The sequence below is a fragment of the Narcine bancroftii genome, chromosome 8, assembly GCF_036971445.1.
Source record: "Narcine bancroftii isolate sNarBan1 chromosome 8, sNarBan1.hap1, whole genome shotgun sequence".
NCBI lineage: Eukaryota > Metazoa > Chordata > Chondrichthyes > Torpediniformes > Narcinidae > Narcine > Narcine bancroftii.
This window is the reverse complement of record NC_091476.1, coordinates 74,893,094-74,907,255: the sequence shown is the minus strand read 5'-3', so window position 1 is coordinate 74,907,255 and position 14,162 is coordinate 74,893,094. Positions and strand designations below refer to the sequence as shown.

The 14,162-nt window shown below is 52.2% G+C and overlaps 1 protein-coding gene across 3 annotated transcripts in view; it reads left to right on the top strand.

Moving 5' to 3' along the window:
* Nucleotides 1-14,162, top strand: part of mta2 (metastasis associated 1 family, member 2) — a 78,507-nt gene that overhangs the window by 41,826 nt on the left and 22,519 nt on the right. For all 3 annotated transcript variants that reach the window (XM_069894189.1, XM_069894190.1, XM_069894188.1), the window contains exons 4-9: nucleotides 1,224-1,341; nucleotides 4,194-4,257; nucleotides 7,047-7,164; nucleotides 8,763-8,865; nucleotides 10,861-10,960; nucleotides 12,203-12,391. In XM_069894189.1, the coding sequence (XP_069750290.1) occupies nucleotides 1,224-1,341; nucleotides 4,194-4,257; nucleotides 7,047-7,164; nucleotides 8,763-8,865; nucleotides 10,861-10,960; nucleotides 12,203-12,391 (692 nt within the window). The remainder of the gene's footprint in view (nucleotides 1-1,223; nucleotides 1,342-4,193; nucleotides 4,258-7,046; nucleotides 7,165-8,762; nucleotides 8,866-10,860; nucleotides 10,961-12,202; nucleotides 12,392-14,162) is intronic.

The following is a 14,162-nucleotide window of genomic DNA, read 5'->3' as shown; positions in this document are numbered from 1 at the left end:
TGGATTTTGGAGTGTGGGAGAGCTGACTCCAGTTTCGTCTTGTATTGCCAAAACTGTCAGGGAAAACTGTGGAGGCTGGAGAAATGTGCCTCCTGAGATGGAGGTCCCAGAGTGTGACCCAATTTTAAATTAAGAAGTTATCCGGGGTAGAGCGACCGGGGACTCAGCAGTGGGCCTTTCAAAGTTCAATTTTATTGGCAGAGTACACATGTGGCTTCACATACAACCCGGAGATCCTTTTTCCTGTGGGCCAGGCCGAATTCCGAAACTGTAAACCGTACAAAAGAAAGAACTGTAAACAAACTGTGCAAATATACAAGTATAAACATTCAGTAATGAATCACGAGCAAAGTGAGAGTCCTTAGTTGAGTCACTGATTGACTGAGTTTGTTGTGTAGGAATCTAATGGTACAGGGGAGGCAGGGTCATGTTACTTGGCAGTTCAGGAGCTTTGTCCCCCAGCGCCTACTAGCTCATGCTAATTAGCAGCTTCTGGGGGTTGGGGGTGGGAGAGGGGATTCTGACTGATGGAGAAGAAGTTTTTGGGGTGAAGTACACAGACGCTGTGTTGCAGAAAAAATGCACAGTAAATGCCGGTCTCGCATTCCGTAGGAGGTAAAGATAGATCACCGCTGTTTCAGGATTGAGGCCTTCATCAAGGTTTGAGCAAAGATCAGGAAGGCATCAGAATAAAGACCGGGGGAAGGGGTCCAGGCTGACAAAAAGGGTTAATTGGATAAAATGAGAGGAGAGGTGAGAATTGATTTAGGCTCTGTGAAAGGAGACAGAGGGAAAAGGGAAGAGAGAGTGAGAGAGAGAGCTGGGGGAAGAAGAAGGGGGGCATATAACGGAAACCAGAGAGGTCAGTGTTAATGCCATCCGATTGGAGGGTGTCCAGACGGAAGATGAGGTGTTGTTCCTCCAATTTGCAGATGGTCTCCGTCTGGCCGCTCATGAGACAGTTGTGTCAGCAGGGGAATGGAACAGGGGAGTAGAAATGGGTTGCCACTGGGAGATCCACGCTATTTGCGGGTGTGGCGCTCCCTTCCACTGAGGGAGCAGTTGGGGTGAATGCCAGAGGTGCACGAGAGGGGAAGCTGAAAGGGGAGAGAGGAATGGGTGGGTGGAGTGAGAGGGATGGGTGGGTGGAGTGAAAGCCCTGGGATGGGGCGAGAGGGGCTGCACTGTCCATGCCATGGTCTAACTCTGGTATCTGTCCGCAGGAGAGTTTGAAGAAGACTCGAAGCAGCCCCTGTTGGTGGAGCAGGAACGGCATCAACTCAAACACCGAGAGCTCTTCCTGTCTCGCCAGTTCGAGTCCCTCCCAGCCACGCACATCAGGTAACTGGGGAACCTTCTCCAGCTGTCGACAACATAGAGCAGGCCTGTGGTGGTGTTGTCAGCCGTTTTACAGCGACTGGTCTTCGTTTTCTGACTGCGCAATCTCCAGCTAGACGGCATTAACGTCAATCTCCAGTTTCATTAACCCCTCCCCGAGTCTATCTGTCTGTCTCCCCCTTTCCCTCCCTCCCTCTTCTCTCTCTTCCCCCTCCCTGCTTGCACTCCTACTACTCCCCTTCTTTCTCTCTCCCCTCCCTCTATCTCCCCTCTTTATCTGCCCCCTCTATTCCTCTCCCTGCTCTCTCCTACTCCCCTCCCTTTCTCTCTTTCCCTCTCCCCTCCCCCTCTTTTTATCTTCCCCTCTCTTTGCCTTCTTTCTCTCCCCACTCACCCCCTCTCTATCTCTCTCTCCCCCTCTCTTTATTTCCCCTCCTCTTCTCCCTCTCTCTCTGTCCCTCTCTCACCCCCTTCCCTCCCCATTCAGAGAGCTGCGTCCATCAGCTCTTTTATCTCTCTCTTCCCCCCCCCCCACCCCCGCCACCTATGACCTATTGCCTGTTGGCCTGTGCACCTCCCCCTGCCCCTCTCCCCCTCCCACCTTGTTATTCAGGCGCCCGCCTGCTTTTTGCACAGACCTCGACAAAGGGCCCAGGCCCAAAGCATTGGAGACCCTTTATTTCCTGTGGACGCTGCGTGACTTGCTGAATTTCTCCAGCACCTGTTTGCACTGTGATTTATTGGCTCCTGGTACCAAGGTTACAAGTGGAGGTGAGAGCTGCAAGCCTCGTCCCATCACTGGGGTTCCCATCCCTATTTGGTAACTTGTGCTTCAGGTAAAGACACTTAAAACCAATGGCCACTGATCATTTCATGTTACCAAAGCCAATCCTACCTCCTGCGGAAGGCTGAGCAAATCTATCTTAGTCAAGGTTAGGAGATTTAATTTTAACTTTAGAGGTACAACAGGAAAGCAGGCCCTGCTACCCCAAGAGCCCGTAACGCCCAAATGCACCCACGTGACCAGTTAACCTGCAAACCCCCATAAAGCGGGTAGAAACCAGGGCACCCGGAGGAAACCCCCCCCCCCCCCCCCCTGGGGAGAATGTACCATTCTCCCTTTCGCTGACGGATTTGAACCCAGCACTGGCCCACAGGCCAACCATGCCGCCATCAACTCCTCTCTGGTCCCCAGAGGCCATCGTACTGGATCTCCGGACCCCCACTTGCTTCCCCCATCCCGCCTTTCTGAGGTCATGCCTGCTGCACGCAGGAACTGATTTGCCTTTGACAGGAAGGAACACAATCAATTGTAAAAACACCATGCTGGAGAAACTCAGCAGGTCAAATGGTGTCCTTAATAAAGGTGCATCAACAACATTTCGGGCCTGAAGGTGATGCATCTTTATCTTTGCTATAAAAGGACACTGTCACCCACGGTATCTGCAGACTCTCGTGTTTTACTGCAGTCGTTTGTAGCCTGTCGCAAGAACTCAGTGATCGCCCCTGCCCCACCCACCCAGCTTGATTCACTGAAACTATCTTCCTTCCCATCGTTTGGCCTGACCCTTTGTGACTGCACTCCCTCTGGATGACTACTTCTACCCCTTGGCACAGTTAGAGTAGCCGTTCGCGCAATGTGAACCTGGGGTTCAAACCTGGCGCCGTCTGTGAGGAGTCTGCCCGCTCTCCCCATGTCTGCGTGGGCTTTCCCCCGGGGGCTCCGGTTTCCTCCCGCCCTTCAAAAACCCCACCCTTCAACCGGAGTGGGGTTGAAGGTCAATTGGGCAGTGCAGGCTAGTGGGCCGGAAGGGCCCGTTACTGCGCTGTACGTCTACATTTCACCTTTGTGTGAATTTCTTCTTATTCACATTTTGCAATCTCCTCTGCACATTCCTATCAAAGTGAGGCCTTGCCCAGGGAAGACCAGATCGGCTTCGTGAATTCATGTGCAGACATGTGCCAAGAGTCGTCTCCCTGCATTCTCGCCACACCAGATGCATTGTCTCTGTGTATCGATGGAGGCCACTGGCGTGAGAGAGCTATTACCTCACAGCATCACCAGCCATCACTCCCCTCTGTTGACGTACAACAGATATTCAGTGATACTTTAACACAATGTTGCCTTGAACCCAGTTCAGATGAGTTGATCTGGAATTTGAATCTTGGACCGTTTTAAAAGCTTCGGGACCATCCAGTCTGCAGGCAGAACAAAACTGGACACAGTGTTTGGCTGTTCAAGGCTCCTTTTATTGTCTCGTAATAAATAATTAAAAATGTAACATTCATGATGTGCCTTCCACCAGGCAAAGAGTTGGCATCAGTGCCCCTTACAGTACGAGAGAAAGAAGCAAATGAGAGTCCCTGCCCCCCCCCCTCCCCAGCGTCACTGAGCGTCCATGGATTTGCCTCCAGCGCTCCCCCTGCCTCTACAGCCGATCAGTCGGCAGCCCGAGCTCCAAATCTGAGCCTCCAACGCGATCAGGAAGCCTTTAGTGCCCCGAGCCCCCCTCTGGGAGCCCTTCAGCGCCCTCTCGAATCCTGGCTCCAATACCTGGTTCCCATTTGGTGGGTTCCAGCAGCAGATGTCCCCCACCCCCCGACCGCAAGTCACCCACAGCCTGCATGGGCCCCTTAGCGGCTGAGCCCCTTGCTGGTCCGCTGCTGTGGTCACTATCTGGACCATGTAGGTCAGTGGGCCCTGGTGTTGCACAGCCATTCCCAGCCAGAACCTTTCCTTGTTCATCCTGTGGAGTCAGCCCTGCTGGAAACAAGCATCCAGGTTGGCAGAAGGTTTCCCTGGGACCAGCCACTTCCTGGAAAGCTGTCTGACTGTGTGTTGTTTTCTTCCTCAGGGGGAAGTGTAACGTCACCTTGTTGAATGAGACGGAGAAGCTGAGCGATTACCTGGACAGAGAGGTGATTCTCAGTTTGCACCTGCCCACCCTTCCTACGCTCCAGCCCGGTCCACCAACTCAACTCCTGGCCTTTGCCCACTCCTTGCTTCTTCCAACATGCTCCTGTCTTCAACCCGATGTGAACCTGACCTCGAGCTGCTTGTGACCTAACTCACCCAGCCTCATTCACCCATCACCACCTGTTCTCTCTCACTAACAGTGGCTTTTTTTTTTACAAAACAGCTCGCTTCGTTGAGCCCCTCGGCTCTGTCCTCCACCATAGCGTGGATGTCCCAATGGCCGCCCATTTCAATTCCCCATCCCATTCCCTCGCTGACATGTCTGACCGTGGTCTCAAGCACGGCCAGACTGAGACCACCTGCAAATTGGAGGAATCTTCCACCTCATCTTCCACCTGGACACCCTCCAACCAGATGGCTTCTCCAGCTTCTGTTTAACTCCCTCCACCCCCACCCCTTCCCCCAGCTCTGCTTTCACCCTTTCCCTGTCTCCTTTCACACAATTTTCACCTCATCATATCCCATTTACACCCTTTGTTGGTCTGGACCGACACTGACTGTACTCTGAGATTTCCTTGATCTGTTTATTCCTTGAAGAAGGGCCTCAAGCCAAAATGTCAGCAATATATCTTATATCCTGTGGACACTGCAAGACCGACCGGCTTCCTCCGGCATCTCGGTGTGTTTGTACTACAATCACCAAAACACTTCTGCAGACTTTCATGTTTTCAATAATTTCGAAACAACAGCGAAAGATACAAAACGTACACAGAACTACATCTAAAGCCACCATCAGCGTGGCTGGAAACTTACAGGAAGCAGGAAATCACCACCACCTCTCTGCCACACACTGCTCATGCTTACAAATTAAAATCCCGTTATCACTGTCCAAGATGTACTAGACCACCCCCCCCCCCCTTGCGGAGCCCACTGTTCCCGGAGCACGGTCAATGTCCCCTCTAACACCCACTCTTTAACACAGACATAACCCTGAAAGAGCAGCAGGCAGTTGGCTCGCCCCGAACCCCTGACCGACGGTGGCTATTAATTGGGGCAGGACCTCCGTTTTAAAATACCGTACACAAAAGTGGTGGAGAATCCTCTGCAGTCCCTGCGAAGTTTAAATTTTTTAGACATACAGCACAGTAACAGGCATCTCTGACCCATGAGTCCGTACCACCTACACCCTCGGCACGTTTTGAAGAGGGGAGGAAACGAGGTCCCGGGGGAAACCCACGCAGACACAGGGAGAACATACAAACTCCTTACAGACAGCACTGGATTTGAACCCTAGTCCCGATCACTGGTGCTGTAACCGCGTTATGCTAACCTCCATGCATCAGGTTCTGGTTCTGATGAAAGATTGTCCATCTACAGAAAGCCATTTGCTCCAGTTTGAAGGCTGCTCATGCTTGTTTTTATGTCCCAGCTGAGCCAGTCTCCCTCCAGCCCCAGTTACCTCTTCCAAAGCCTGCTCTGCAGTGACCAGTGACCCATCTCTGCAGCCTTTTGCCTGCCCTGCCTTTCTATTCTGGTTAGTCCATAAGACACAGGAGCAGAAATAGGCCATTTAGCCCATCAAGTCTGCCCCACCATTCAATCCATTCTCCCACTCACCCTCCACTGCCCAGCCTTCTCCCCATAACCTTTGATGCCCTGGCTAATCAAGAACCCATCAATCTCTGCCTTAATACACCCAATGACCCGGTTTACACAACTGCCTGTGGCAATAAATTCCACAGATTCACTGCCCCTCTGGCTGAAGAAATCCCTCCGCATCACTGTTCTAAGCGGGTGCCCTTCAATCCCGAAGTTGTGCCCCCTTGTCCTGGTCTCTCCCACTGTGGGGAACAACCTTTCTACATCTACTCTGTCCATACCTTTCAACGTTCGAGATGTTTCAAGGAGATCCTCTGATTTATTTTGCTCAATTCCAACAAGTCCAGGCCAAGACTTGCCTCATGTGATAACCCTTTCATTCCTGAAATCATCCTTGTGAACCTCCTCTGAACCCTCTCCTACGTCAGGCCATCCTTTCTCAAACGAGGAGCCCAAAACTGCTCCCAATTCTCCACGTGAGGCTTCACCAGGGCCTGATAAAGCCTCAACATCCCATCCCTGCTCTTAGATTCTATTCCAGTTGTAACAAATGGCAACATCGCATTTGCCTTCTTCACCCCTGACTCAACCTGCACGTTTCCCTCTGCCTATCCTTCACGAGGGCTCCTGACTCCCTTCGCATCTGGGGATTTTCAATTTTCTACCCATTTGGAAATCAGTCTGCTCGTTTTTTTTATTCCAAAGTGCACAACCGTCCACTCTCCGTTTCATTTGCCACTTTTCCACCCCCTTCTCCTCATCTGTCCAAATCCGTCTGCAGTCTCCATGTTTCCTCAACATGACCTGCTCCTCCACTGACCTTCGTATTGTCCACAAACTTGGCCCCAAAAGCCATTCATTCCATAATCCAAGTCATTAATACACAGTGTATAAAGAAGTGGCCCCGACCCCGAACCCTGTGGACACCACCAGTCCTGTATTCCGACTCCCTGCTTCCTGCCCATCAGCCAGTGATCTACCCATACTCATACGCCTCCTTTTATACCATGGGCTCTTATCTGAAGTAGCCTCGTGTGTGGCACTTTGTCATAGGCCTTCCGAAAATCCAAATGCACAATGTCCTTCTTCCAAGAATTCCACTAGATGTGTCAGTCAAGATTTTCCCTGAAGGAAGCCAGCCTGGGTTCAGCCTACCTTGCGGTTGACCCGCCTGCCTTGTGTACCCCTACAGGACTGTTTCTACTACTCGCTGGTGTTCGATCCTTTGCAGAAAACGCTGATTGCTGACCAGGGAGATATAAGAGTCGGGCCCAAGTATCAGGCAGACATCCCGGACAAGCTGTCGGAAGGTAATGTACAGGGAATGATGCAGGCCCGTGGACCTTGGTGAAGGCACCTCCATGTTAACATTCTCTTTATTGTCATGTAGTAACCCAGAAAATGTAATATTAGACAAATTGCCTTCAACCTGCCATAGGGCAAAGAGTCACCGGTAGTCTCCCTTGGCACCCCTTACAGTTTAAAAAAAACAAACCCTTATCATGCAGCCCTCTACTTCTCTCAGCCCCAGTCTCCCAGAGCAGCAGGAATCAAGAATCCTTTAGAGTCGTCCACAAACTTCGTCCTTTTTTTGTCTGCCACGACATGACCTAGAGAGGGGTCGTGAGCATTGCCCGCATACCCGATAGGAGAAGAAGCCAAAGAGTCCCTTCAGAGATACAGAGTATCCGTGGATTCATCCCCCAGGGCTTCCGCAGCCTCATAGGTGCTTAGTTTCTTCTGTTCTAGCAGGGATGCTGAGCTCCCGGATCTGAACCTCCAACATGTCCAGGGAACCCTCAACCCGAGGCCACTTTGGAAGACCTTCTTGCCCTCAGCACCCGCTCGAATCCTGCTTCCAATACCTGGTTCCTGTGAGCACTCCCCAGCAACCTGTGTGGGTCCCACCATCCCCAGCAGCCTGTGTGGGTCCCTGTCCCCAGCAGCCTGTTTGGGATCCTGTCCCCAGCAGCCTGTGGGTGCCACAGCAGCCTGTGTGTCCCGCCGTCCCAAGCAGCCTGTGGGTCCCGCCGTCCCCAGCAGTCTGTGCGAGTCCCACAGCAGCCTGTGGGTCCTGCCGTCCCCAGCAGTCTGTGCGGGTCCCGCCGTCCCCAGCAGCCTGTGCGGGTCCCGCTGTCACCAGCAGCCTGTGCGGGTCCCGCCATCCCCAGCAGCCTGTGCGGGTCCCGCTGTCTCCAGCAGCCTGGGTGGGTCCCGCCGTCCCCAGCAGCCTGGGTGGGCCCCGATGACCCCAGGAGCCTGTGCGGGGCCCGCTGTCCCAGGAGCTTGTGTGGGGCCCGCTGTCCCCAGGAGCCTGTGCGGGCCCAGCCATCCTCAGCAGCCTGTGCGGGTCCCGCCGTCCCCAGCAGCCTGTGCAGGTCCCGCCGTCCCCAGCAGCCTGTGTGGGTCCCGCCATCCCCAGCAGCCTGTGTGGGTCCCGCCATCCCCAGCAGCCTGTGCGGGTCCCGCTGTCCCCAGCAGCCTGTGCGGGTCCCGCCGTCCCCAGCAGCCTGGGTGGGCCCCGACGTCCCCAGGAGCCTGGGTGGGCCCCACCATCTCCAGCAGCCTGTGTGGGTCCCACAGCCACCGAACCCCTTGCTGGTCCACTGCTGTGTTTTCCTTTCTTTTAGGGTCATCTCCCAGGCTTTTCTTTCTCAGCGGGGAGGGGTTGGGTCATTCTTCTCCCACTGGCATTCTTCTCCCACTGGCATCACTGATTCCCCGGATCCTGCAGCTCCTTGTCCGCTGCCAAGCACGGGCACCACCATGTTGGGCTCAGACCGCTGTGATTAAAGACAAAACAGGGTTGGTGTAACGCTGAGGCAGTGGCAACCCACAGCGGAGGTCTGTGTGTCCTGGGTGGAGATAGTGTGTGATGTGATCTTCCATTCCCCAATTGGTGCTCAAGGCGAGTCCGATGGAAGGAACCAGGTGAAGATGGAAACCAAGGTGTGGGACCCAGACAATCCACTTACCGACCGGCAGATCGACCAATTTCTTGTCGTGGCTCGGTAAGTCCGCTGGCTGGAATGACTTGTGGCGTGGCTCCCCGCTGTCATGTCCGCCTGTGATCCGCACTCCTGCTACTCAGACCAGTTGTTTCCTTCCCCCCCCAAGGCAAGAAGGCACTGAGCCATGGCTGGTGTGCGGCTGGCAGCACGGTGAGCGTAGACGCTATTACTGCGCTGGCGAGCAGGGCTTGAATCTGGTGCTGTCTGTAAGACAGCGTGCTGGAAAACCCAGCGGGCCGAACAGTATACCTTACATAGAATTTCTCCAGCACAGTGTCTTTACTCCAAATGCAGACTTTGACATGTTACTGCTGGCTGTAAGACGTTCTCCCTGTGTCTGCGTGGGTTTCCTCCCTCTGTTCAAAATGTACGGGGTTGAGGGGTAATCTGGGTGGAATTGGGCAGCACGGGCTTAAATGGCTGGAATCAGCTTCTACTGTGCTGTAAATTAAAATGAGCCCGTTCACACCCGCGTCCCACCTGCTGTCGTTTCCTTCGACAAATCCCTCCCGCTGACAAAACCTCCTCCACCTTCGAATTCTGAGGATTCACTACCCACCCCTCTCCATGTGTGCTGTGCACAGATACTGGTGAACACTGTTTCATCGGGCTGAACAGGTACAATTGGGTGATTGACGGACCATCTCCAATTCACTGTCCCTCAACCAAGTCCTCACGTAGCTCCACAGTTTTAACTCTTGTAAGGGAACTGTCAGATTTTGTCCACATCTGGAGATAGGCTCTGCTCCTTGTCCTTATTCAGTGAAATGACATCTCATCCATGAGCCATGAACTAATTATTCATCCTGTACGGTCACAGGCTCCTCCAGCCACGAGCCCCTGCCACTCAAAGATGCCCAATTGACCTACAACCCCCCCTGTATGCTTTAAGGTGGGAGGAAACCCACGCAAACACAGGGAGAAGGTACAATCTCCTCACAGAAGGGGCTGAATTAAAACCTGGGACGTTGGCCCTGTAACAGCTTTGCGCTCACCTGTATCTGTGACCCTCCCTGGCACTCGACACTCTAACAAGGAAGACATAATGTCTGCCAAAGCCCCAGAGGATTCTGATCATTTCAACGAGATCGCTCCCCCCCATATCTCCAAACGAGAGGTGTAATTGCTACTTGTGCAATAAAAGTTCCTGCCCCGTCTCAGGAATACTTTGCACGCGCTCTTGCGTTGGGAGACCCAACCTCAGCGCCATTCCAGGCGCCCCGCCGAGAGCAGGGCGTGCTGAGCTGATATCCCGCCTGTAATCTCTGCTGTTGCTGGAGGAGGGCAGGGGTGGAAAACACGCTTGCAAATCAGAAACAGACCACTACCTAAGATCGTGGCCAATAGGATTGTAATCTCAATTCCCACTCACCCAGAATTAACTGAGGCTCCATGAATCAAGAGGATGTGGTTCAGAGGTTACTTTTATTGTTACATAATAGTACATTGAAAATGTAACGTACATGATATACATCAACGTAAGGAAAACAGCCGCTGTGAGCGTGGATCAGTCCCCCTAATGATAGGAGAAAGGGAAGCAAAAGAGAGTCCCTTCAGAGCCACTTAGTGTCCATGGATTCACCCCACAGCCGCACAGACTCCTGTTCGATCCATCGGCCGCCCAAGCTCCAGATCCGAACCTCCATCACGATTTCAGGCCCCCCCCTTCTTGCCCTCAGCCCCCTCTCGAATCCCGGCTCCAACACCTGGTTCTCATGAGCCAATGTTCAGCGGGCTGTGAGGGTCCCCCAACCGCAGATATCTGTGGGTCCCTGAGCTGCTGAGCCCCTCACTGGTCACTGTCCTGTTGGGGCGCCTCCTCTGCTTCTCAACGGTGGGGGGTGTGGTCTCCCTGTTTCTGGTACCTGCCAGGATGGGTGGAGACAGGGAGGTTAGCGAGCAAAGGAAATATCCACTGATCTCTGAGCCTGCGCGCAGAGGCGGCTACGTTGACCAGCTTGTGAAGTGTGTATCACTCTCTTCCTCTCCTGACAGGGCGGTGGGAACCTTTGCTCGTGCCTTGGACTGCAGCAGCTCAATTCGGCAGCCGAGCCTGCACATGAGTGCAGCCGCGGCCTCCCGGGACATCACGCTGGTAAATGACCTCCGCTCGCTGGGGCGCGGTGCTACATCGAGACTGGGAGGTTGGGAACGGTTGATCCCCATCCCTGAGTATTGCCTATCCATCGAGCCTGATGCCTGGTCAGGCTCCCTGGTGTGTCGAGGTAGAGAACATTGAACATTCCAACACAGTACTGGCCCTTCGGCCCACAATGTGGTGCCGACCAATAGAAACCTCCTCAACAAACCTCCTCCTTCACACCTGTAACCCTCTATTTCTCTTCCATCCATGTGCCTGTCTAAGACACTTTTAATCTCTTAATGTTCCAGTCTCTACCACCCCCACCCCCTCCCTTCCCCCAGCCTGACAAGGCATTCCAGGCCCCCACAACTCTGTGCTTTAAAAAAAAAACAATCCTAATGTCTCCCCTAAACTTCCCACCCCTCACCGATTCACAGGTGGAACAGAAGGAGTGTCAGTAAAACCCCTGGTATCCGGAATTCTAGCAACTGGCAAAAAATTGAGGAAAATAAATTTAAAAAATTAAAATAGAGAAGAATTAAATTAATAGGTAAAAAATATGCAAGTTTAACATTGTGAAAGTAAATGTTCCCTGAAGTGACATGTTAACCTGTGGTGAAGATGGGAGCAAATATCCAGCCAGCGGAGGCCTTGGTCGGGCTCTGCTCGTAGCAACTGTTTGGATAAAGTCGTGTGAAACAGCGACGGCCTCGCCCAGGATGAAGAGCGGGTTGATGCCACTCACTGTTGGGGTGACTCTCTTAAAATGTCTCCTTATCCCTGCTCGGTCGCCCCCTGTCAGAGGCTTCATCTGTAAACTTCGGTAGGGGAGGGGGGTTAATTATCTATTGTTGGTCTTTCGTGGAGGGGGAGGAACTTGCAGATGCAGCGACGGTTAAATGTTGTCAGATTTAAGTTTTATTGTCAGAGATTGTACATGACATCACACAGCCCTGAGATTCTTATTCCTGCGGGCAAGGCAGAATTCAAAGAATGCGACTGAAAATAAAAGTAAAATACTTTAAGGTTTATATATTCACATAAGTAAAGTTTGTTCAGTGTAAGGACAGTATAATATTTTTGTCTTTTAAACTGTTTATTAATGGAGGTGTATTAGGAATTGTAAGAGTAAGTCTCAAACAACCGGAAAATACACTTATCCCCAGTGCCAGATACCAGGGGTTTTATGGTTCTTATTTCACTGCGCGGTCTAGCCTTTCACGGCCTGATACACCATCTTTGTTTGTGTTCCAGTTCCACGCTATGGATACGTTGCAGCGTAACTGCTATGACCTTGCCAAAGCCATGTCGACCCTCGTGCCTCAGGGGGGACCTGTTCTGTGCCGGGACGAGATGGAGGAGTGGTCGTCTTCCGAGGCCATGCTCTTCGAGGAGGCGCTGGAGAAATACGGCAAGGACTTCACCGACATCAGACAAGATTTCGTGAGTGGCTTCTTTTGGACCGGGCGGCGTGGGAGGGCCCAGTAACGGAAAACATGGGCCGAAGCCTCCCACATTCCCCTGTGAACTGTACCACCCCACAAAACCTGACGTTGAGCTGATATGGGTGAATACCGATTCTAGAGAAGGGAGGAAAATGTTGGGATTTCCAGAGGTCCAGATCCGGACATCGGGGTAGTCAGAAGGCCTGTGGTGGTGCATGTGGATCTGGGAAGCCCGGTGGAGTTTGCAGAGCTCTGCATGAGGTCTACAGTGTGACTGTAAATTAAGGCGAGATTGGGATAGTGTCAACACAAGATGATTCAAGATTTATTTGTGTCGTGTGTGTAAAATCTTCACTATTTGTCCTGTAAAGACACACAGATAGCCCAGAGCCCGTATCAAATGGACCTCATTAATTGGGGGGGGGGAGTGAGTTCAGGAGTCATGAGGTGATGCTGAAGCTCTATAAATCTCTGGTGAGACCACACAGAGAAAAGTGTTCAGTTCTGGTCACCTCATTACAGAAAGGATATGGCAGCTGTGGAGAGGGGGCAGAGGAGATTCACCAGGATGTTGCCTGGATTGGGAAACAAGTCTCATGAAGGCAAGGTTAGCAGAGCTGGGACTTTTCTCTCTGGAGTGAAGAGGAGACTTAGAGATTGACAAGATTCTAAGAGGCATAGATAGGGTGGGCAACCAATACCTGTTTCCCAGGGCGGGATCACAAACCCCAGAGGATATCTGTACAAAGTGAAGGGAGGGAAGTTCAGGGTCGGTTTTTTTTACACAGAGAGTGGTGGGGGCCTGGAATGCCTTGCGAGGATGGTGGTGGAGACTGGAACATTGGGGGCATCTATGAGACTCTTAGACAGGCTCATGGATAAAGGAAAATAGAGGGTTACGGAGTAGGGAGGGGTTAGTATTTTTTGGGGTAGGTTTATAGAGGTTTGTTCAACATCGTTGGGCTCAGATAATCGTCCCACAGTTGCTGGTTACGTCTCCTCCATCAACTTCCAACAGTGTGTCCAGTATGATGTATCATGACCCAGGGGAGCCCTACCCCTTCCACTGTGCGGACCTTTCCTTCTAACCCCAACTCCTGGTGAACTCTCAGCTTCTTATACATGTAATTCTTCCTCAAGCATCACCTGTGGAGGAGTCATGTGATGGAGTAGTGGCCGGTAGGGGAACTCCAGCCCTCTCCAGAAAAGTTAAAAAAAGATAGAGAAAAAGCAAAGGCACAAACTTAAAAACCAAAACAAAGTGAAAGTAAAAGTGTGAAGAAAATGGCAGCAAAGAAAGAAAAACCAAAAACGGGAAGAAAAGAAGAAGGAAAGACGTCGGAAGAAGAAGGTGAAGGCCTTACCTGTACGAAGAGGCCCGTCGCGGAGAGAGAAGCCCGCTCCCACAGGTCAGTGGAAGTCCCGGGCTCGGGACTACAAAAATGGCTCGCAGAGCCGAGTAAAAGTGCGCAACCGCGCATGCGTGACTCCTCGCGCATGCGCGATGCGCATGAAAAAAAACACACTGATGGGAGGGGGGAACAGCTGCGGAGTCGATCTCCACAGCTGAGAGAGACACCTGCAGCACAGCAACAGGTGCAGAACACAGACAATAACGACAACAAGAAAGAAGGGGGTAAAAAGAAAACAAGGAAACAACAGATGGTCAATCCAGAGGAAGAAGAAGAAGAAGAACAGAAAGAAATGGAAGAAGAAGAGAAAGGCAAGACAATGGATGTAGCTTTTTTAAAAGAATATATGGAATCAGT